General features: G+C 51.9%; 1 protein-coding gene across 3 annotated transcripts in view; it reads right to left on the bottom strand.

Moving 5' to 3' along the window:
* ASTN1 (astrotactin 1) overlaps positions 1–21,587 on the bottom strand; it is a 53,052-nt gene that overhangs the window by 9,362 nt on the left and 22,103 nt on the right. For all 3 annotated transcript variants that reach the window (XM_062602205.1, XM_062602206.1, XM_062602204.1), the window contains exons 3-16: positions 18,968–19,361; positions 17,998–18,144; positions 17,450–17,557; positions 16,200–16,349; positions 15,509–15,676; positions 15,218–15,302; positions 7,539–7,613; positions 6,912–7,049; positions 6,391–6,541; positions 5,515–5,681; positions 5,131–5,325; positions 4,689–4,816; positions 2,303–2,407; positions 1,974–2,162 (exon numbers count right to left, since the gene is read on the bottom strand). In XM_062602205.1, coding sequence (XP_062458189.1) covers positions 1,974–2,162; positions 2,303–2,407; positions 4,689–4,816; positions 5,131–5,325; positions 5,515–5,681; positions 6,391–6,541; positions 6,912–7,049; positions 7,539–7,613; positions 15,218–15,302; positions 15,509–15,676; positions 16,200–16,349; positions 17,450–17,557; positions 17,998–18,144; positions 18,968–19,361 — 2,200 coding nt within the window. The remainder of the gene's footprint in view (positions 1–1,973; positions 2,163–2,302; positions 2,408–4,688; positions 4,817–5,130; positions 5,326–5,514; positions 5,682–6,390; positions 6,542–6,911; positions 7,050–7,538; positions 7,614–15,217; positions 15,303–15,508; positions 15,677–16,199; positions 16,350–17,449; positions 17,558–17,997; positions 18,145–18,967; positions 19,362–21,587) is intronic.

Genomic DNA, 21,587 nt, shown 5'->3' with positions numbered 1-21,587 from the left:
TGTTTTTCACAGTTCCACGCAAAGGTGCCTAATGGTTGATGCCACTTTGTCCACATCACATAGGGCGGTGAGCCAGACCCAGCATTTGGTGGACTTTTCTTTAGAACTCCCATAGCAGAAATAATTTGACACAAGGGGAAAAGTCCTGGCACAGCAGTCAAGTAGGTAGGATCTGCTCATCGCTGCCCTGGCTAGCATCACTCTGCTGCTGTGAGCTTTGCCATGTGGGGAGCAGTGCTCTTCACCCAAAACCCCTGCCAAAGGATGTCTTTGGGTCTACACTGAAGAGGGGCCCAGAGGGACTACTGTTGATGGTCAGTGGGGTCAGAGGAAGCTGAAGGATCCCCAGGCAAAGCCTCCCTCCTGGAAGAGGTTCAGAGCATCAGCAGTGGTGGCTTGGTGCAGGCTGGCTGCTGTGGAGAGCTGCCAGAGAGCACATCCATGGCTCAATAGGAAAACCTTCCTATTTCAAAGGCTTACTGAGAAGAGGGCCAGCACTAGCCTATCCTCAAGACTCCTGCAAAGAAAACAAGGCTGTTGAACAAAACCTGGGGTACAAGAGCATTACTCTGCCCCCCCCCTCCCCTCCCCAGGAAGCTGGAAATGGATCGCTTTGGGCTGGCTGTGAATTGCAACTTAGCAGGCACCGAGGGAAAGCAGAGGAGCCAAGGAATGATTTGTCTCTTGCAATTTCTCAATCAATATCCAGCTCCTGACGTTTGCAAACAAAGAGCAAAGGAGAGAAAGTGGCAGGTGCCAGAGTGAAAACGAAACGCGATATTGTGGGTGGAAGGAGACTGCCAGACCTGAAAAGCCTCCAAGCAGGAAAATCAAAGAGGAGGAAATTGCAGGAAAAAAAAAAAGCACTTGCAATCAAAAGATGCTACATCTGGAGACAGCCCACAGCAAAACAGCAATGGGTCTGTACTCTCGCAGGTGGGCTTGGGAAGATGTCCAGGCTGCAGGTCTGAGCCCACAGGATCAAGACTCGGGCTTGGAAAGAAGCCTTCCCCACATAAGAGCCCTTGGAGAGAAAACAAATGTCTCTGTGGCCAGGGCACAGCAAGAGCAGCACTGTGAGCTGGTGCCAATACTGAGAATTATGAAGCTTCATGATGGAAACGATGTGGTACTCATGGTGCCTGTGAGCTCCATGTGAGCGGCCTGCACCTGGGAGCTCATGGGCAGGGGTCAACAAACCAAGGTCACCTAAAAAGCAGCATCTCCACTCAGCATCCCCCTGTCTGGGCTTGGGAGCCGGCTTCTGTTTGCTGCACAAACCTAGGTGGTGCAACCCAACATCCCCAGCACAGGCAGCAAAATGCCTGCAGGCAGCTTTGCAGAGGCCAGCACAAGAGATGCTGTGGTCCTGCTGGCAGCAGGCAGACATTAGGCTGACTCTGCTCTTGGAAAACGTGCATCCAAACCAGCCATCACCTCCCTGCAAAAACCCTTCCACCACAGATCCTTCACACCTCACTTTGCCGAGGGCACCAGAGGAGGTGCAGCAGTGCCAGATGCCCTCTGCACCATGGGGAACCTTCCACTTCGTAACTGTTTTCCAGACACTAAAAGCACATTGCTGATAGCCCTGGAGATGAAAACACATTCAAAGGAGAAAAGTCTTCCACTTGCCATGGGATGCAAGTGGAAGAGAGCAGATATGGCAGAGACAAAAGGAAGGAAGTAACAGGATTAAATACAAGTAACAGTTAAGTCCAGAACCAGGCAGGACGGCTTGGTGGGATTAGTGTATTCATCTTCCACCTCCCTGGGGATGTAGTATTTATCTTCCTTTCTGGACCAGACTAATGCTGCTGCAGTATATAGGTCTTTGGCCAGCTTCAAAGGGTGCAAATAAGAAAAAGAGATGGGACACAGCCCTGACATGAAATAGGCACTTTCCCTGCTATGCTTCTCCCTCCCATGGGGTGGCTGTACAGACCCTTTCTTAGGACAAGCAGGGCTCTTACCTTTGCTGATGTCCTCATACTCCAGCCAAAGCTGCCTCTGGACCTGCTTGTTGGGATACCAGATGGAGCAGGACTCCTCAAAGCCATACACTGCCTCCTGGATGTAATGATTGCCAAACTGGTCCAGCAGTGCCATGAAATCTCCACGGGAGGTGGCCCCATCCAGAGAGTGGAGTGCATTGCTAAAGGCTGGGAAGGAGATGGGAGGAGATGTTCAGATCCCAGAGAACCCTAAGCCCTTGTCACCTCCCTGCACACTTGCAATGGGGAGCCAACCTCCGAGCCCACCACCCCTTCTTCACTTCTTCCCCCTATCCCCATACACTTACACTGGGAGATGGTCATCTGGTTGAGCCGGACATGGTACATGACAGACTGCACCTTCCAGTGCTGCAAAAGGGGGTACCCAGACACCTCACTGAAGTTCACCATCCCTGCCAGAGAAAAGACACAGGGGCTCAGAGCCACTGCCCAGGGATGTCTTACCATGGGGATGGCCGCAGCCCCTTGCGCTGTGCCTGGGGCAATGCTGCCAGTGGGGTGGAAAGAAGCTGGGGAAAAGGACGGTGCACACACCACATCCCCCTGAGGAGGCAGTGAGGCATTCAGAGCAGAGGGTCAGCTGCTCCCTGGCAATTAAAACCATGGCTTTGAAGGAAGACACATGGGCTGACTTCATCCTGTGACTGGGGGCTCTGTGTCAGAAGATAATGAGCCTCTTCCTGTACCCCCCTTCTGCTTCCTTTCCAGTGCCCGCTCCTGAGTCCTGCCCAGGTGTGTTAATTATTTCACTAATGAGAGTTACCCTTTTTAATGAGCTGTCTGCAGGCCTGGGAACGGTCACCGTCATGCCGTGTGTGCCCAAGTGTGGCCAACCAAGAGGCCATAGGTCCCCTTTGTCCAGTACTGAGCCGAACAGGAGACACACAGGGAAAACTGCACACCTGTCAATGCTCATGCTCCCTCAGGACACTATGGCAGCGCTGGAGCTGAGCAGGACCTGAAGTTTCTCCTTCTAGAGGCAAAGACATCCCATTCTCCATCCATTTAACTATGCATTATGGGAACAAGAAATTCATGGAGACTAAGGCTGGGCAGCCACTGCCCAGAGAACAAGCCAAGGCATGCAGCAGCTCAGCTTCCATGAGCAGAGGGACAGAGGCCACCGAGCCTTGGCCAAAGTCCCAGAAATTGAATTGAAGGGTGCTCATGGCTCTGATTTTGGTGATCAGAACAACCCTTGTGTGCTAAGCAGGATGCCTGGACACAGCTACCTCCTCCCTCACAGCTCCACTGCTGTACAGCCATCACAGCTCGCCTCCACTTGACAGCAAAGCAGCAAACTCTGCTGCTAACCAGCCTCACAGCAGGAGTTCAGGAGGATAACAGGCATCCCCCGCTCCATAACAACAAATGAAGGCAGAGAATAAGGAGGATAAGATCTTTTGCCTTCCAGTGCCTCTCCCTTCGGTGCTGGCTGCTACCAACACACCTTCAAAGCCTTGCTCTTCCCTGTAAAGTGTTTATGCAAAACCAGCCCTTCCTTATTCAGCAGCTCTGCCTCTTGTGTATTCACAGCAATATCCAGACCTGCTCACTGACAAGCAGAGAAGATTTTACTAATTTTCCCTTTTTTTCTTTTCTTTTTTTTTTTTTAATCAGGCACAAAGAGCCAGCAGAGCAGTGGGAAATTAATAGGATAATTTACTGGCTTCTGCCTCCCTGGCATAATTGCCAGAGGAGTCCCAGTCTCATAACCCTGCTCTGATGCTGAGTCCACAGCGGCAGTGCCTTCCTTACAACCATGTAATCATGTCAAGGGCAGCAGGGCCCCATGTAGAGGCAGGTGTCCTCCATCACTTCCAGGCAGGGCTGAGTATCCCCATGGCTGCAGGAGTGACCCACCAGACACAGCTCTCTTGGGGTATCTCAGGTCTGCAGACCCACTGCCACCCTCCTCCCTGCCTGCACACACACCTACATTGCCATGCGCTGTTGGGGGAACCAGCACCCATTGCACCCTGGGTGCAGCCCAGAGATGCTCCCCAAAACCCTCCTAGGAGTCCTGCCAAACAAAGTGAATTCACAAGGTCTTGTAAACTACCACCCTGCAGACACCTTCCAAAATAACCTTACTATCTACACCTTTCTTTTAGTAGCTGCCCACTGTCCTTGGCCATTTCAGCCAACGGCTACAAACACCAAGGAAACAAAGGCTATTCATCAGTGCTGGCAACTTGGTGGAAGAAGGGTAAATCCTTGAAGGTTGTGTACAAATCCATTATAATCCTGTTGCTCATGGCCCGTGATGCTCTGGCAGGACAAACCAAGACATTCTGGTTTGCTTGAGGCAGGTTTTGAATGCTTCATTATATATGAAGCATGTATTATCATATATGACAAAGGGTTCCTGATTTGGAAATACTTTTGGAAAGATATTTGGAAAACTTGTTTGCCTTGAATTAAAAAAAAAAAATTCTTTTTGCAAATACTCCAAATATCCAATGGACACTTGAGGTTTTACACCACACCATGAATCTGCAGCCTCTCCCTCTCCTTTGCTTTTAATGCTTTCCTCTTAAGCCCTGCTGCTGCAAGTGAGCACAGGATGCTAAAGCCAGACTAGATATATCCCCTGAGAGGGTTAGGTGCTGAAGCCATCCACACCAACACCTGCCCTGTTGGGAGAGTGTAGGTCCGGCCAGACATACTCACCAGTGAGGAATTCAGGATCTGGCATGGGGTCAGAGAGCTCCTCTTGGCACTGGTTCTCCAGGGGCACTGTGGCCACCACCAGCCCATCTGGCAGCTGCTGCTCCAGGCCACGGGCAAAGTTGTTTTGCCTGGAAGTTAATTGCAGAGAGGAGGATAGGGCTGGAAAACAGGGCAACTGCTGGGGATCATCCCCACCAATGCCATAAAGGCACTCAACAACAAGCCTTTCCTTTGGGCACAGGTTACAAAGATGTTTACTCTGACAGAAAGCTTCATATATGCCCTGCCCTCTGGCCCCTCCACCTCCCACAAAGATTGGTCAGACATGGATGGATCAGGCAGTCTGCTAAGGTCCAGCCCCACACTGCTTCCCATGCTGCCTTCTTGAGAGGATGGTGAGGTCTGACCCTGCTGGGGTCACCTCCCCACATCCCCAGCTCACCTGAACGTCCCTTTGAGCACCTGTCCTGCAGCCACCTCCTTGGAGTGGTTGTTGTAGCCATAGAAGATCTCCCCAAATAGCGTCTGGTTCATGGGCAGCTCGCGGGGCTCGCCACAGTCCCCCACCTCAGGGCACGACTCCGAGATGAGCTGGCATGACCTCCCATCTGTGCCCAGCTTGTAGTCCTCAATGCACCTGGGAAGCCAGCACAGGGGTCCACCATCAGCTGCAGCCCCCACCGGTGGGGAACGGGGCCACCCCAGCAGGGACATTTGGAACAGAGGAGACCCTCCCTCCCAATGCTATGAGCTCAGGGTGGCAGCAGCAAAGTACAGCAGCACTTCAGGAGTGTCCGAATGGCTGGGGCAGCGATGGGTCACTCACCCGCAGAACATGAGGATGTTGTAGAGCAGGGGGTCGTCAGGCAGGGGGACCATCTGCTGCAGGCACAGCTGCTCACAGCCGCCATTGAAGCCATCCGAGCAGTCCACACCGACGTGACGGTCATAGCAGCCTGTGCCATCCTTCATGGGGCTCAGACCTGTCGGGCACTGGCAGGGGTGGGAGAAGCAAGAGGTAAAGTCCCTGAGCAAGTAGTCTGGCCCAGGGGCTGGAGCAGAGGGGAGGGATCCGGCACTGCTCTCCATTGGAAATCGCAGCCTGAGAGGTGCTCAGGGGCTGCAGGATGGGTGGCTGCAACACTGCCCACCACTGCAGATATACCTCCTGCACAGAAGCCTATTTGCAGCCCTGGGGAGTGCAAACCCTGGGATGGGAGCCACCCAAGCTGCTCTATACCAAAGTAATGTGCTGGAATCAAGCCTGCTTACCAGCACCCATCTTCAGTGAACACCAAAGTAATGCTGCGCTTTCCAAGCCCACCCTGTGCCCCATACTCACAGCCTTCACCCTGATGTCCAGCTCCGGTGGCATCACAGCAGGATTCCCCAGCCCCACAAATGCCTCCATTTTGGGGCACACATTTTCTCTGCAGAGCAAAGCAGCTGTGCTGTTTTGGGGATAGGGTACATGTGTGAGTGATGTGGGACCTCCCAGAGAGCCAGCAAGCAGATGAGATCCCACTCTTTTTGTGCATGTGTGCAGCAAGGTCAGCCCAGAAACATCTCTTCTTGTTGCAGAACCCCCAAATAACCATCCTGAAGCAATGGCAAAGGAGGAAAGATGCATCCTTTCCCCTTCCACTCTCCCACTCCCTGTTCACACTGAAGGAGATCTGCAGATCCCCAGGGGACCACGCACCACACAGCCTGTTGAATCCAGCTTGCGGTCTGAGATGCAGCGGAAGTTCTTGCTGCAGCCCCCATTGTCCCTGGAGCAGTCACGGACGGGGCCAAAGGAATCAAGGAGGACCTCCAGGCTGTCGAATGAGGAGGAGGTCATCAGCTCTTCCCTGCGAGGAGGAGGAGGAGTGTCACAGCTCCGCTGAAATGTTGCAAACATGTGCATGACCGCGGCTGCTGTGTGGGGTTTTCTAGAGCTCAGGTCCCCCTCAGGCTGACAGTGAATAGAATGGCAGCCAAGCTTTTAGAGGGAGGCAGGAGTTACTGAGATAATGACAGCTACCTCTGAAAGCTCAGCTTTGCAGGCACTAAATGGGGCAGATCAAAGCACATGCTAATTTGCACCTGCAGTGTGGGATTGGGGCCCCAGCACTCATCAACCCTCACATGCTTTGAGTTGGTCTTCTCACTCTAAGGACACACTGCCAATTTGTTTGCTTGAAATGTGTCCTAAAAACCTCTCCCCATCATTGCACCTACCTGACCTCCACTGCATCCTCCATGACTGTCATGTCGGTCTTGCACTTGGCGGAGGGATTGATGGCCAGCTCAGCTGGTGGGATGACAAAGCTCTTGCTCAGAGGCAGCCACATACCTTCCCCCAGGGTATAGGTGAACCTGACAGCGAAAGCAGCAAAGGCTGGCATGGAGTGAAATGCCAAGTTCAGAGAGCTGCCTCTACCCAAATCCAAGCCCTTGAAGCTCCACCCTGCCTTGCAGGAATGCCAGCCCAAGCAAAGACAGATGGGTTGTGTCAGACACACAGTGGTGTGGCTCCTCTGAATGCACCCAAATGACCCCTCAAAAGCACAGATAATTTAGGTAATTTAAAAAAAAAAAAAGGCACTTCCCTTTTTGGTAGAAGTCCTCCTTCAGAGCTAAAACCTTTTTCTTGTCAGGAACGGAGAAGAGGAATGGACTGCTGGGCATCCAGCATCCCACATGGCAGCTGTAGTAGGACCTTCCCAGCCATGCTCGCATGTCCCCAGGAGGTGGCACAGGACAGCTGTGTTCAGCCGTACCAGCTGGGGTACCAGCCTGCCCGTATGCCCTCTGTCATATCTTTGAGCCCCAAAATGTGCTGACCAGGTTGCCTTTACCACTTACCGAAAAATCTTGTCGGATGGCTGCTCGCCCAGCACCAAGTCAAAGCCACGCTGGAAGATGGTGTATGGCCAAGGCCTAGAAGAGAAACCCAGAAACATCACACTGGCATCGCCCCTGCTGCACTCACATCACTTCCCCTGCTTAGCCCCTAGCTCTTGTGCAGAGGGGTCCTGGGATGAGATGACTCAAACCAAGCCAGGACAAGGTGATAAAATAGCCCCACCTCCAAGATGTTAATTTTGGGATTCTTACAACATCAGATCCTCACCCCAGCCCCAATCTGCCAACATGTCAGTGGTGTATCACACCCATTATTTTGGGACATAGTGCATTCCAATTGCCCCCACATCCATAAGCATTACGCTTCTGCATGCTCAGGTACCACCTGCCCAGCCCTCATTTAGGGATTGGTGTCACAGCCATCGAATTGCAAAAAGAACTAAACCACAGCTGAATTCTCTCTCTGTGAGGATTTTGCAAGGTGAGCATGTGAGGTCTGGGGCCACAGCTTCACCACCTTCCTTATTCCCCTTGGATTTCATTGTTTCAGGAGGGGAACTGAGGAAGCCTCAGCCTCTGTGAGACTCTGAAAATGGGTCTGGAAGACAAGCTGGAAGCTTGCAGCCAAGCAGGATGGTCCCATCTCCTCCATCCCTGCTGCCCTAGGTAGTACAGCGTAACGTGCAATCATGATTCAGTGGCCGGTGCCCTTTGGTGGGACACCCATGGCCACGACACCTTGTGCTCTGCATCCCCAGCAGCAAAGCCCCACTGGCAGAGCACCACTTGCAGAGCAAGGCTGACATGGCAGAACAAGGGGAGGCACCCGGACTCAGCTGTAGTGGGTTTTGAATTAGACAGCACAAACGCCGCTCCCAAAAGCTAAAGCTCAAAATTCTCTTTGCAAGAGCTCAGATCTGGGGAGGGAAAGATTTTCCATCCCATTGCATCACTGCTGTTAAAATTCAGGGTGAGAGTATCAGGTGCTGCTGACAAGCCTGAGGATTTTCTCCAGAGGCAATTACAGCTCTTCTGCACAAGCACTTTAATTTCTAATCTGAAGTTATTTCAGCAAGGACAAAAAAAAAAATAAAAAAATCCTGATTGCAGGATTACAGTGCACGTCTCATTTCCTTGCTGGGATACAATGCCATTTTCCCATCCGGTCGGCTGGGAGAAGGGGATTACATTCAGCCCCCAGATCGGATTGACCTGAATGAGGTCAGCTCCAGTCAGAAAGCGATGCGCTCCTTGCGTCTCGACGACACCGTGAATGCCACACGCCTCCGCCTTCCAGTGCTCCCGCAGATGGGTTTTATTCTTGCTTCTCAGGAGCACGCCGGGCAAGGAACAAAAGCAGAGGCAAGGTATTGTTCCACACTGACTTGGGTAGAAAAGCAGTTATGAAGAGCTGCTCTTGGCTTGCAGCAGAGCTCAACACCGGACAGGCACTGCAGAGGTGTGGTGGCTGCTGGACCTCTGCCGGATGGCACATCTGGCAGCCAATGGATGCCAACACATCTGGGACACACTGTAGGTGGGTTTGCACCTGCCTGGGAGATGGAAGTCAGCCCAGGCCATGTTGCATCCACGCAGGGTGCAATTTCCATCTGTGACTAAAATTTGTGTGATGATGCTTTGAGCTGAGAAAGGTTTCCATGCTGCAGGAAGATACCACGTGGCAGCTCTCCAGCCTTCCCCACTTTGCCTCTAGTTGGGGTCACAAAAGGCCTACTAAAAGGAATGTTCAGCCTTTAGCTATGTGCCTACATGGCAGGAGACAATCAATGCTGTAGGCACCACTGAGCTTGCAAGGACATGGTACCTTATGAGGTAAGACTGGAAACAGTCTCCATGCAAGACCTCCAGCTCAAGAAGAGGCACTTGTCTATCTTCATCTGCAAGGAAGCTCTCCAGGAGCTCAGCACTGACATTTCCACCCACACTCCCTTGCTGACTTGTGCCTTCTGCTGCAGAGAATGGGACGAGATCTCCTCCTCCAGGGACACCTCACCATCTCCATCACTGTCTCTTGTCCCCTGTGCCCCTGTCACTCTGTTATCCCCCTCCTTCATCTCCTGTGCACGCACATGTGCTCAAACAGCTGACTCTTTCCCTGCATTTTGTGATCACTAGAGATACATCACTGCTCTGGTTTTTGTTGCTTTTGGCAGGTATTTTGATTGCATGGCCGTCAGAGCTCAAAAGAAAGCAGGACTGATCAGAAGCTGCTCTGTGCCTGACCAGGTTGGATTAAACGAGCCAGAAATTACAGCTCTCAGCTCCCTGCAAGCCTTGGCATTAAGGTAGGCAGGCATCTGAAACAACAAAATAAGGAGATCACCAGGGCAGTTGAGAAACAACAAACTCTCCACACTCAGTCAGCTAGTTCCTATGGACAAAGGGCTGTCAGTGTATTCCTGGAATGATCTTCAGGACTCTGATTTTTCCAGCAGGACCATCAGCTGTGCTTTGCTTTTGATTTGGTCTGGAGTGGAAGCTCCCAAAATACCACCAAACCTAGTGTTGCTGGTGATGCTCTTACCAACCTCAACAGGACCCCAGCCACGCTTGAATTGTGGCCCCAAGAGGACAAGGCCACACTGACTTCCAGCACCGAGAACTGAGCTCCTGCCAGTCTTTGCTCCCTGCAAAGCTCTTCTAAATAAGAGGGGTGGGATGAGCAATCAAAGCCCACTGCCTGTGACCACACTGAGCTAACCTGGAGCAGCTGGTTTGAGAGGAGCTGGCAGGGAGGTCAGAATGGCTGCAGGAGAAAGTCTTTGCAGAAGACTCTGAGAAGTCACTGCATGTGAGCGTGGCTGAAATACCGGTGGAGAAGAAGGTAATTTACTGTTATTACACTGAAATACGTGACTTTGTGTCTAATTCCCTGACTCCCTGTGCTCCTGGGGGGTTCCACAAAGCAAGCAGCATGAGGATGGCCATGCCCAGCTCCATCATGGCATCAGAACACCAGCTTCAAGTGTGCGCTGGGAGCAAGTGGTGCACATAATGACACTCACCATATCCCTTCACTGGCAGCTCAGGGGTTCAAACCCAGGGTGAAAGGACAAGAAGCATCCCAGCAGCACTGGCACCTCTCCTGCAGCCCCAGTGGGTTTCCACAATGACCAAGGTGGGGACCTATGAAGAGCCTATACTACCCCAATGGGGGACAAGCAGAAGGCAGATAGCACCGAGCTGCCAACTTCTACCACTGGTGATGCCCATCCCTGCTCCTCTCTGAATTTGCTTTGCAACGGCTTTGCTCAGGCTTCAGCTGCCGATGCCTCTCCCCTTCCCACCTCCCCACCCGCTGCCATCCCTTCCAAGCAGCTCTTTATTAAAAATGCTAATGCTGGCACTTTCTCCCTGGGCTGCCCATAAATCTGCAAGCAGAATGGGGTGGGAGGAGGAGGCGGATGGGTGGTTTGGTGAAAGGATCTGAAAGAAAGAGGAGCTTTTTATCTGGACGTCCTTTAAGCTCACAAAGCCGAGGCGCACAGCAGGGGATGGAGAGAGGCAGAGGGAAAAAACAGAAAAAAGGGGTGGGAAAAATGAGAAGAAGGGGGAAAAAAAGACTTTAAGCAGAAAAAGTGTTTTCCTTGTCACTTCAGTGCTTCCCTGGCTCCTTTGTGGGGTGGGGAGAGGGTAGTTCATGGGAATGGTACAGGAGGAGCAGGTGTACAGCCAGGGAGGGAAATAACTGCATGCATAAGAGGCACCCCAGGGAGGGCAGGTGGGCACACAGGGCACAGGCCATCACGCTAATTCAGATCTTGTGTGGGGAAAAATGGCTGCAAGGATGCAGGGTGGAGAAAGGGGTAACTTGTCCTGCATGGGAGGAAGGCTGTGGTGGCCACCACTTGCCAGCTGCTAGAAGAGGAAGAGAGTACCCAGCCAAACACGTTCACTAAATTGCCTTAAAATGACCTAAAGCCTCACCATGCTGGGGTAAAACCCGCTACAAGTTGAAAGGGCACATTGATAAAGACCTCTTAAATGCAGACCATCTTAAATCTCATCAGGTGTCTGAAAAGGGCATCCAGGCAAGAACAGCACATGGGGATGGGAAAGCCATGGGCCATCATAGGATTGATCTAAGGGCTGAGATGAAGTACAAATGAGGGCAGGTAACAGTTCATTAACTAAAGGCAGAATGAGCTGATTTGACTTTTGGTCAAGTCATACCACAAAGTAACCGCAGGAACTGGGTTTGATGAGCAAAGACAAGGCAGGATTGGCTGGATTGCTGGAAACTGCATCCTACTCGGGAAATGTTAGTGTTAAGAGCGGAAAAGCAGCTAATTAACAATGCATATCAAAGTAGGAAGACAGACTGTGAACACACAAGCAGCAACAGCCAGGTTTGTTTAAAACAGATGAAGAGAAGCACAAAAAAAGCAGCTGATCAAATGTATCTGCTACCCATGATCAAAAATGTCTTACTTTTTGAAAAATCGATGAAGATTTAGGGACCGGATGTGTTGGGCAAAAGATGTACCACAGAGGCATGGATCTCAGCATGGTACCCAAAATACACACAACACACAAAGCCTTGCTGCCATCACCAATAAAGTTCAAACAGGAGCTCACCTTCATGAGCAAAATTAGATGCTGCTGAGTGAACAGACTCCAAGTCAACCCGTAATCACTGTAAATAAAACAAACCAATGGCAAACCTATCTAAACAAAAGGGTTGGAATGAGTTTTCAGATAAAAATGCCACCCTAGGAAAGCAAAAGAGGTCATAACCAGATCATGTTGATCCCAAGCACACACAGAAGGATCTGCAGAGCCCACTGTTCCTGCTTTACTGACTTCCCCTTTGCTAAGAGCTGCGTGGCTTCTCTGGGGACTGACTTGCCGCCTGGCTTGTGCTACCCACAGCTGCAGCAGATCGCTCCAGTATTGGAGGAGTTAGGAGTATATTGGAGAAACAATGGTCAGAAACAATTCAGGCACAGTTGATCTTGCCCTGAGATGGGGGATTTGCAAACATCTCTATCAGGTGAGCCAGTGAACAGCCCTTTTTAGGCTAGAGTTTGGAGTGAGCTGGAGTGCAACAAAAGAGAGCACGGCCTGGTAGCTCAGCCTCCACCCCAAAAAAAAACATAAATACCAGGTTAAAGTTACAAGTTCTTCAGTTATAGGGGCTCTGACAAGATGCTGGACATGAGAGAGAGACATGACCCCGGGGAGGCCAGGGGTTCAAGGGGACAGGTAGAAGATACTTCCACCATCACAAGCCCTTGCAGACAGAGCTGCACCAAATAGCCCTTGGACATCAGGAACAGATTGCAGCGCAGAAAAAAGCCCTCATTAAACATCAAGCTGGCCTCGGCATCACAATCCTTAGGGTGGACACGCTTTCAAGAGCCCCTATAAATAGTGGAAGCTGCAGCAGGGACAGTTAAGTGTGGTTTCAGCTGCTGCCATTTTCTGAAACAAAAAATCTGTCAAGTTCAAGGAAGAAACACAAAATTACCCTGGCTTCAAACAGTTCAAGAGAGGAGCCCTCAAAGGGTGGCACTGAAAAAGCTCCAACACTGCAGTGTCAAAGCCTTCTTGAGAGCCCAGAGAAGGGCAGGAGGACTTCAGCAGCCCTATCATAGTCTAGGGCTGTGTTGCACCTTGGGGGAAATGAGATCTGCTAGGTTTCTCTGCCCAAAACAGAAAAGGATGTTGGAAATACAGCATACAATTTGTCATAGCTAACTTTGGCATATAAGGAGAGACCCAAGGCAACATGTATCCTAGCCAAGTAGGCTGCAGAAGGAAAGCAGAAGCTCAAGCATGAACATGGAGAAGGCTCCCATGGAGACACTGGGATATAGCTGTGTCTGAAAAGTGGCCCCAAATTCCCCAAAGGAATAGAGTGGGTCCTAGGCATCTTTCAGTGTGGCATTGCTAAGACTACAGCTGGGTCTGGATCTGAGAACAGGTCCAGAGGGCTTCAGGAATTAATTTGTCCTTCTTCCCCTTGGCTTCTCTCCTGCTTGTTACCACCTATATTTTTTTCTCCAACTGAAAGCTCTCTCCCTTTAGAGAACAGAGCAGCTAGGTCAGGAAGAAGCTAACAGAAGAGCAATGTGCATGGGAGGAAAAGTGTGAAGCTGCAGTCACACACCCAGGAGCAAAGGAAAAGCAAATGGGAAGGAAGCAAATTCTTCTCCACAGTGCTTATCCATTTTTACTACCTGCCCCAACAAAGTAATTTGCCTTCTTGCTTTTTGCAGGGTGGTGGGTTCAGCACACTGCTGGTAGCTCTGACAGAGACACAGGCTGGCATCAAAGTCATGTGTGGTTGTGGGTGCCTGTGGGCTCTTTCTAACCCATTCCTAAACCAAACACATCCCAAAATGGACAAGTCCCTGGCAGGAGGAATACACCCTCACATGCCCCAGCCACCATCACTCAGTGCTTCTTATTAGATGGGCACAGAGGAGCTGAGGACATCCCTGTCAGACACTTATCCCCTGGTGATGAACAGGGCAGGAAGCTGTATTTCTGCCTGTATTTTCCCAACTGTGGTTTGGGAACCCTGACCGCACCACTCAGCACAGCCCCAGCATGCGGCCACCTGCGTCATGAGCATTGCCCTGTCCCAGCTGGGCTCAGAGCACCCACAACAACAGTGGCCCTTGTCTCCTGCTGCTGGCTGGTGCTCCACATGGGGTTCAATTGCTAAATTGCTTTTAAAACGGATACAGAGCAGTGGTGCTCTCCCCAGGCCCCAGTGAACAGGACTGCAGGCAGGGCCAGCCAGCACGGGCAGCCCCCCACGGCTGCCATCCTCCAGCACAGCAGTACAGTGCGGGTGCTGCCAAGCCCAGCCTTTGATGATTTTTCTCTCCCCACTGTGAAGACTAATGACTTCAGAGAGGGCATCCTGCCACATGCAGGGGTGCCACAAATCCAGCTGCAGCATAGCAAGATGAGGGGAGGAAAAATGGAGTTGAAGGAAGGTGCCAATGCACATGGGACCTCCGAGTTTGGGGGTGTCCTGGCTTTCTGCGCCAGCTTGTCTTTCTACCTCCAGCCATCTCTGGAAGTCTCCATCTGCATATCAGAGACTCATGAGTGTTAAGGGCCATCAGAAGCATGCTCAAGGTCACAGAGAGATGGGAACATTTGGGATCCCCCCCCAAATTGCTGCTGAAACATCAGAAGAAATTCCTTTGCACTTTCAGAGGTGTAAAGCTGTGGAGCAGTGACTGCTCTGTTCCCTCAGGCCATGGCACTGAAGCATCTGATTTGCCCAATTTTCAATAGGGCATCCCTAACCTGAGGCCTCCCTCCTCCACTAGGGCCCACAGCCCAACCTCAGCCTCCCTCTGACACCTCATACACCCAAACTGAAACCCCACAAAATGCAAGATGCCGAAGAGAGTGCCAGCAAAGGGAAGAGGAGCAGCCTTGATCTTCTTTAGGGGGTGTTTACTCTGAAATCTAGCCATGGCCTCTTCCACATCACCTCTGATTAGTTGAAAGACTAGAAATCCTTGCCTCTTGCACTCCTGCTGCAGAGGTCAGCCAGGCACTGACCTTATGATTCACCAAGATGCCTCTTTTACCCAAGAGGATTTGCCACAGCCTTACTATGCTGCTGTTGAAGCCCAGCAGCTCCTGTGTGGATGGTCCAAGCATGGGCATGCTGTGTCAGGTACACTCACCCCTGGTTCGTTCCCCACTCATTCCGGATGCAGAGGTGCTTATGCACAGGGTCCTTCATGTAACCTTCGTAGCAGAGACACTCACCTATGGAGAAAGGGGAGGACATGAGGGTCTTGGAAGGACAAGGCTTTCCACGTGCTTCCCTGCCAAACCCAGCCTGCAGCCACATGGGGCACCCAGCAGCTTCATTATCTCACGTGGAGCAAGGCAAGAAAGCATCTTCCCACTGAAGCTAGGCTGAGCAGACAGAGATGAGCTCCTAAACCCATTGCAACCATCTGACCACCTACCAGTCTCAGGATCACACTGGTGTTCGCAGGGGTCCAGGAGGCGCCGGGCACAGAGGTCCAGGGCCCAGGGCCCACTGGAGTTTTGCTGGGAGAAGAGAACGACCTGCGCCGGGTTCAGCCAGTCACTGGCATCCAGCTGGCTCCCCTCCAGCAGGATGAACCGGCTCCCTGCCACCAAGAGGGGAGTCAGCAGTGGCAACCCACTGCCATCCCCTCCATCCCATGACGGTTCACTCTATAGCCCTGTCTGTTCCACAGCAAAACCTCTGTTCCAGTGCTCATCCCCTCTGCCCTATGATAGCCCCCTTTGTCCATGCCTGTCTCCTCCAATCCTGTGACAGCCCCCTCCATCCTGTGCCTGTCCCTTCTGTCCCACTACCACCACCTCCATCCCACACCCATCCCCTCAGTCTCACACCTGTCCCCTCTGTCCCATACTGATGTCCTTCATTCCATGATGGTCCATTCCCTCCCGTACCTGACCCTTCCATCTCACAAAGGTCCCTCGAGTCCTGCGCCCATCCCCTCTGTCCTGCACCCATCCCCCATGTATACTGGTACCCTCTGTCCTACGCCTGTTCCCTCCATCCTGTACCCATCTTGCGTCTGTCCTCTCCATCATTCTCTCCTCTCCTCCATCACAGCTTACAGAATGGGTCAGGAGGAGTGGGTAAGGCTGTGGTGTGCTCACCGTCAGCAATGAGGTGCTCAGGGACGTGGAGGGTGATCTTGACAACAAGGGGGCAGTTCATGTGGGAGGAGCATACAAGGCTGATGACACAGCTCGTCACACTGATGAGGGTCAATGTGGTCTTGTTAACAGGGCTTCGAGGGGACCCCACTGAAAAAAATTAAAGCAAAGTCAAACCTGGGGGACCCAGGAAGATCTTGGGGTGCAGCCAGGAGATCTCAGGGTGCAGAGACCATGCCCAGCTCACTGGAAATCCAGCACCAATCCAATCAAGCTGAATTGCTCCGGATTTTCAAGAGAATGAAGCAGCCTTTGCTGTGGGACCCTCCCTTCCACCTGCTGCAGCAGGGGTCTTCTGGGAGAAGGTCTCTCTGCGAGTTTCTCTCCTGCACCCCTGCACTGCAGCATGCTGAGACCTTTGCAGCAGCAAAACTTCAAAGCAGAACAGAGATACTGAGGAGAAGAAAGGTAAATGCAATTTCACTTTTTTCCTCCCCTCCTTCTTCACGGCACTTCTCTCAGGTTAATTTTGCCATGACAACAGGCTCCTGGATGCCTTTGAAAAAGCACTAGAGAGCCCTAACTCCTTAGGGTGTGCAGGTCTTTGACTTTAAGTCTCTCAATTGAAGAACCTGAGTCGCAAAAGCTGGCTGGAGGCTGAGCTATTCCCTGCAGAGACAAAGCCCAAACCAACCTCCCAGCCCCCAGCACAGGAGATGACTCCCACTCCCACCACTCCCAGAAAAACAAGGCACCATCCATCAAACAAGGCTCAATGAAGGAAAACAGACACAAACTCTCCTTCCCAGAGGAGAAAACCTCCCAAAGGGAGGATGCAGGGCAGTGAGCTGAGACTCCTGCCTGGGGACCAAGCCTGTCCCCATCCTCTGCTGCACATACAGATTGTACACGCATGGTGCTGGAGCAAACCCACAGCAGCACCGTGCCGAGCAGCAGCACAGGAGGTCACGGGCCAGGCTTTGAAGCGTGTTACTCATTAATACACACCAGAGCTCGGGAGAAGCCTCCAGCAAAAAAAATCAGAATATATTTCATCCTCTGCTGAGAAACTGCGCCAGAGAGCAGTGGCAGCACTCTGTGGGAACGGGGACTGGTGCCTGCCCACAGCAGCATGAACTGTGCCTGGGTTTCCGTTGCTTGCCAGTGAGAAGTTTCCAAACGCAGAGAGACAACAACAAACAAGGCAAGAGGAGCCCTGGCTTGCCACCCGCCTCCACACCTGCACCCACCTCGGCTGCGCCTCCGGCTCCGGGAGGGGTCCGTGTAGAAGGTCAGCTGGGGATCGGTGTCCGCCTCTGTCCCCGAGTCCCCCTCAGGGTTGAGAAACGCTGAGCCAGCTGCAGGGGACACCAAGCGTAGTCACGGCAGGGCTGGCACTGTGTGACCCCAAGGCACCACATCCAACATTACCGGTTCAGGGCAAGCCATGACTTGAAGATCAGGAGCCCTGTCTGCTGGGCACAGCAGGGACAGCATCTTCTCCCCTTTCCACCATGAACAGCCATGCTCCCTGCCAGGGTTCCCATTGCCTTTCAGCTTTCCCCATGGCCATGCGGGTATCATAAAGTATTTTCCAAGCCTGACACCATCTTCATCTTTAACTCAACACCATTTGCATCCTTGCAGACACACTTTTTCAGCTATCTCTACCCAAACCCTTCTTTCCATGCTTTTGCCCAACACTGGCCCTATTTCTCCATCCCAAGGAGGAGTGAACTGCTGGAGCATAGGTGGGTGGAAGCCCAGAGCACCCTGTCTGCCCCAGGGACTCCCCTACCTCGTGCTTTGTTGTTGATACGCTTGCGCTGGCTGCTGGAGGTGTGGGACAGCAGCGTGGCCTGCTGGTGGTTTGAGTCCACAGGGCTGGTGGCAATGATGTTGTCCTTATACTTGTTCATCAGGGATAGCTTGGCATTATCGCTCCCTGAGTAGGAAGAATTGAAGGCAAAATCTTTCAGCAGAAAAGATTTTAGAAAAGGAGAGAGAAAGAGAGCGATTTTCTTGGATCCATCTTCAGCATCTGCATGAAGTGACCAGGATGCCATGGCCAATGAGTTGAGCTGCCCCCAATGCACCCTCATGACTTCCTCAAAGCTTGCAGGAGACCAACACCTCCACCAAGCTAGCCAAAGGCTGAGATTTAACATTCAACCTGTCAGGTCATTTCTGCATGCCCAGGTGTGTAAATAAAATGCCTGGAGAGATTTAGGGTCCAGACTGTGGCCTTCCAAAACTATGTCTCAGTTCAGAAGGCTCCAGTTGGATGGGGCAGTTGGTAATAGGGCCAACAAACAAGTATGTTACAAGCTTCAAAGAAGCTGCATTGGTGATCAAAAGACAGCATTGCCTCTGTATCATACTGATGGCAAGTATAATTTTGTTACAAAAAATCTCAGCTAAAGAAGACACTGGAAATCCTGGGATACATGAAGGAATTTTGGAGGTCACCATGAGGTAGCTTGGAGGGGACACCATTCTGGTTCTCAATCGGGCCATAGGAACCACAGCCCTTTCACTCAAAGCTCCATCCTGCATTGCCCCAGCCACGTCTCACCCAGCAGGGACTGCTCTCAACTGGCTACAAAGTCTCCCAGCAATGAAGCACCTTCAGAATGCCACCAACATCTCACAACAAAAAAAAAACAGAAAACCAAGGAAAATACTCAAGGCAAATCTGCATAGAACCATGAAGAGCAGACGGGCTGGAAAGCACCCAGCTCAGCCCATGCCCCATATCCCATCCCCACCTGGCGTGAGGTCCATGCTGGCCTTCTCATTGCAGCCCTGCAGCGAGTCCAGGGTGCGGGTGACCTGGCTGGCGAAGTCCTCCCCGCCGTTCATGCACTCGCGCTGGAGGTGGTGCCGCAGGTCCGTGATGTCGTACTCGTAGCCGTCCAAGATGGGGGTCTCACGGATGCTGAGCGTCCCGCTGGAGTTGTGGCCCTGCACGCGGGCGTTGCGCAGGCTCTCCCGCCCGTGGCCCCCGATCAGCACCGAGGGGATGTAGTGGATCTCGTTGGCCGCCTCAGCACTGGCGCTCTTCTGGGGCTGTGGCACCCGGCGCCGCTTGCACCATCGCCGACGGGTGTAGAGGATCATCACCAGGCAGAGGATGGAGAGCAGCAGAGCGATCATCCCCCCCTGCAGGCAGAAACAAGAGCAGGGCTCAGCCAGGGACCAGTGCCAGGCACCCCCCGAGGATGCAAATGCCCCGGGGATCCTCCAGAGTGGCCAAAAGCAAAGGCAATGGTGAAAAGAGCCTGGTCAGGCCGATAAGAGGATGCTGGCACATGGAGTCCTCAGCACTGGCCGAGCACTCCCAGCTGAAGCCTGCCTGAAGCTGGACCCGCTTTGAAGTCACCACTGAGGCATGAAAAAGCAGCATTTAAAGCAGAGCATGTTTTGTTTCACTCTCCCGCAACACGTCTTTGAAAGCAGAGATCAGATTTATTCCAGGCAAACACTCCTACGGGCAACTTTTTCTGACCCATTTCCAACCGGCTTCAGCGCTGTCACTCTCAATCTTGGGAGATTTTCCCAGGGTATCCTGCAGAAATCGCAGCACAGATTAAAGGAGATCAAGGCTCGGGACAGCCGGATGACTGAAGCGTTGTGTGGGGAACGCCCAGGGGGAAGAGACTGAAAAAGCTCCTGCGCAGCATGGGCAGACACAGAAACTGCACCAAGCCCCACCACCTCACCACCGTCCCCAAGGCCACCCCCTGCAGAGACATCATCACTGCACACACGTAGAGGCAGTAAGAGAAAAGCCCAAGCTGAACTCTATGCCCCATCTTCCAATAATACTGTTAATAATATTAATAATAGCATGCAGAGCCAGCTAAGAGCTCCATGTACATCCGTGCCTCTGGTCCCCCTTCTCTTTTCTGTGCAACAGGTGATCTTGATAAAATAAAATAATAGTAATAATCTGCTCCATTAGGATAAAGCATCACGGGAATTACTGAATGAGAAGCAGGAGAGGCAGCTGGAAAAGAAGCTTTAATGGCCATTATGGTTTAACCCTCTCTCATTCCCAGGACAATGGAGCTGCAGTGCACCCTCCCAGGCTCCTTCAAAACTCCTTTTTTAAGAAAAAAAAAAAAAAACAAAACAAAAAAAGGCTCCAGTGATTAAGCAGACAAGCAGTCCAGCAGAGGAGGAGGGCTGGCTGGCTCATGGCATCTCTCCAGCTAGGCGCCTGCAGCTGGGAGGATGGGAAATTTCCCACCGGGGCTGAAAACTGTCACTGGATTTGTGACCGGACATGCGTATACTGTGGATTTTAGTGGTAAAGTGAGGGCCCAATTCTGTATCATGTTCAAATCCCTCTGAGCTCCTCTGATTCATAAATAAGTGGAGCTAGCCCCATCCTCACCAGACACGGCCACCCATGTCATGGCTCTTGGGAGAAGGGTCCAGGTGCATAAGGGGTCACAAGCAGGTGGAAAAAACATCAGGGCATTTCTGGCTTTCCTTGGCTGCCCTCTGTAGGCACATTAAATCTCCCAAACACCAGAGAGCTCTGCCATGCACCTATGTTGATAAACGAGGGAGACCAAGCTGGAGCTCAAGTCAGGCTGACAAACGTGTTTAGGACTGCTGATTGGGCTCTCAGAAATGACCTGTTATTCAACTGAAACTGAATTTCTTCTACCCTGATAGCCTGAGACCTCAAACTACCCCTGAAGAAAAGATGCATGTGGTCACTTGAGATATCAAGAGGTTTCTAAAAGAGGATAAAATCCAGTGCTCGAGTCCCCTTCAACCACTGCTCATGGGAGGGTGTCAGGGCACCACCTCAGACACCCCATTCCCCTTCATGGGAGCACAGAAATCTCATTCTACCTTCATTCCCCCCACCCAGCACTCATGACACCTGCAAAGGAGCTCTGCTCTGGACAGGTGCAAGAGAGCTTCTCTCATGGTCCGCATGTGGTCTGCTGTCACGACGGATACAGCCCCTTGCTCACACTTCCTTTTCTTGGCAACCACACAGGAAAGAAAGAAAATCAGCCTTGAAAACTCCACATGATTCTGACTCCTGGCACAAACGCCAAACTCCGTTTGTCAGGGTGTAAGGATGCTGCCAGAGCAGAGCTGAGAGTGATGGAGAAAAAGGGGGAGAGGGAGGATTCGATGTGTATGTACATATTTTGGTATGACAGCAATGAGTTGCAGACATCCTTTTCATCAGCTCTATAATGAGCTTTGTTTCAGGCATTCCTATCTCAGGATTCAATCTTGGGATTCAGTGGTAGCCACAAAGACCAAGACCGCAGTGGCAGACTGGGGCCAGCCTCTCCTGGAGTGACACACCCTCTCAGAGGCAGATGGGAAAGGATAATAATAAAATAAGGTAACAGT

This window comes from Pezoporus occidentalis, unplaced genomic scaffold (genome assembly GCF_034315485.1).
Source record: "Pezoporus occidentalis ecotype Australia unplaced genomic scaffold, CSIRO_AGI_Poc_V1 ctg76, whole genome shotgun sequence".
Taxonomy (NCBI): domain Eukaryota; kingdom Metazoa; phylum Chordata; class Aves; order Psittaciformes; family Psittacidae; genus Pezoporus; species Pezoporus occidentalis.
The sequence above is the reverse complement of the archived record's forward strand: the minus strand, read 5'-3'. Positions and strand labels throughout refer to the sequence as shown.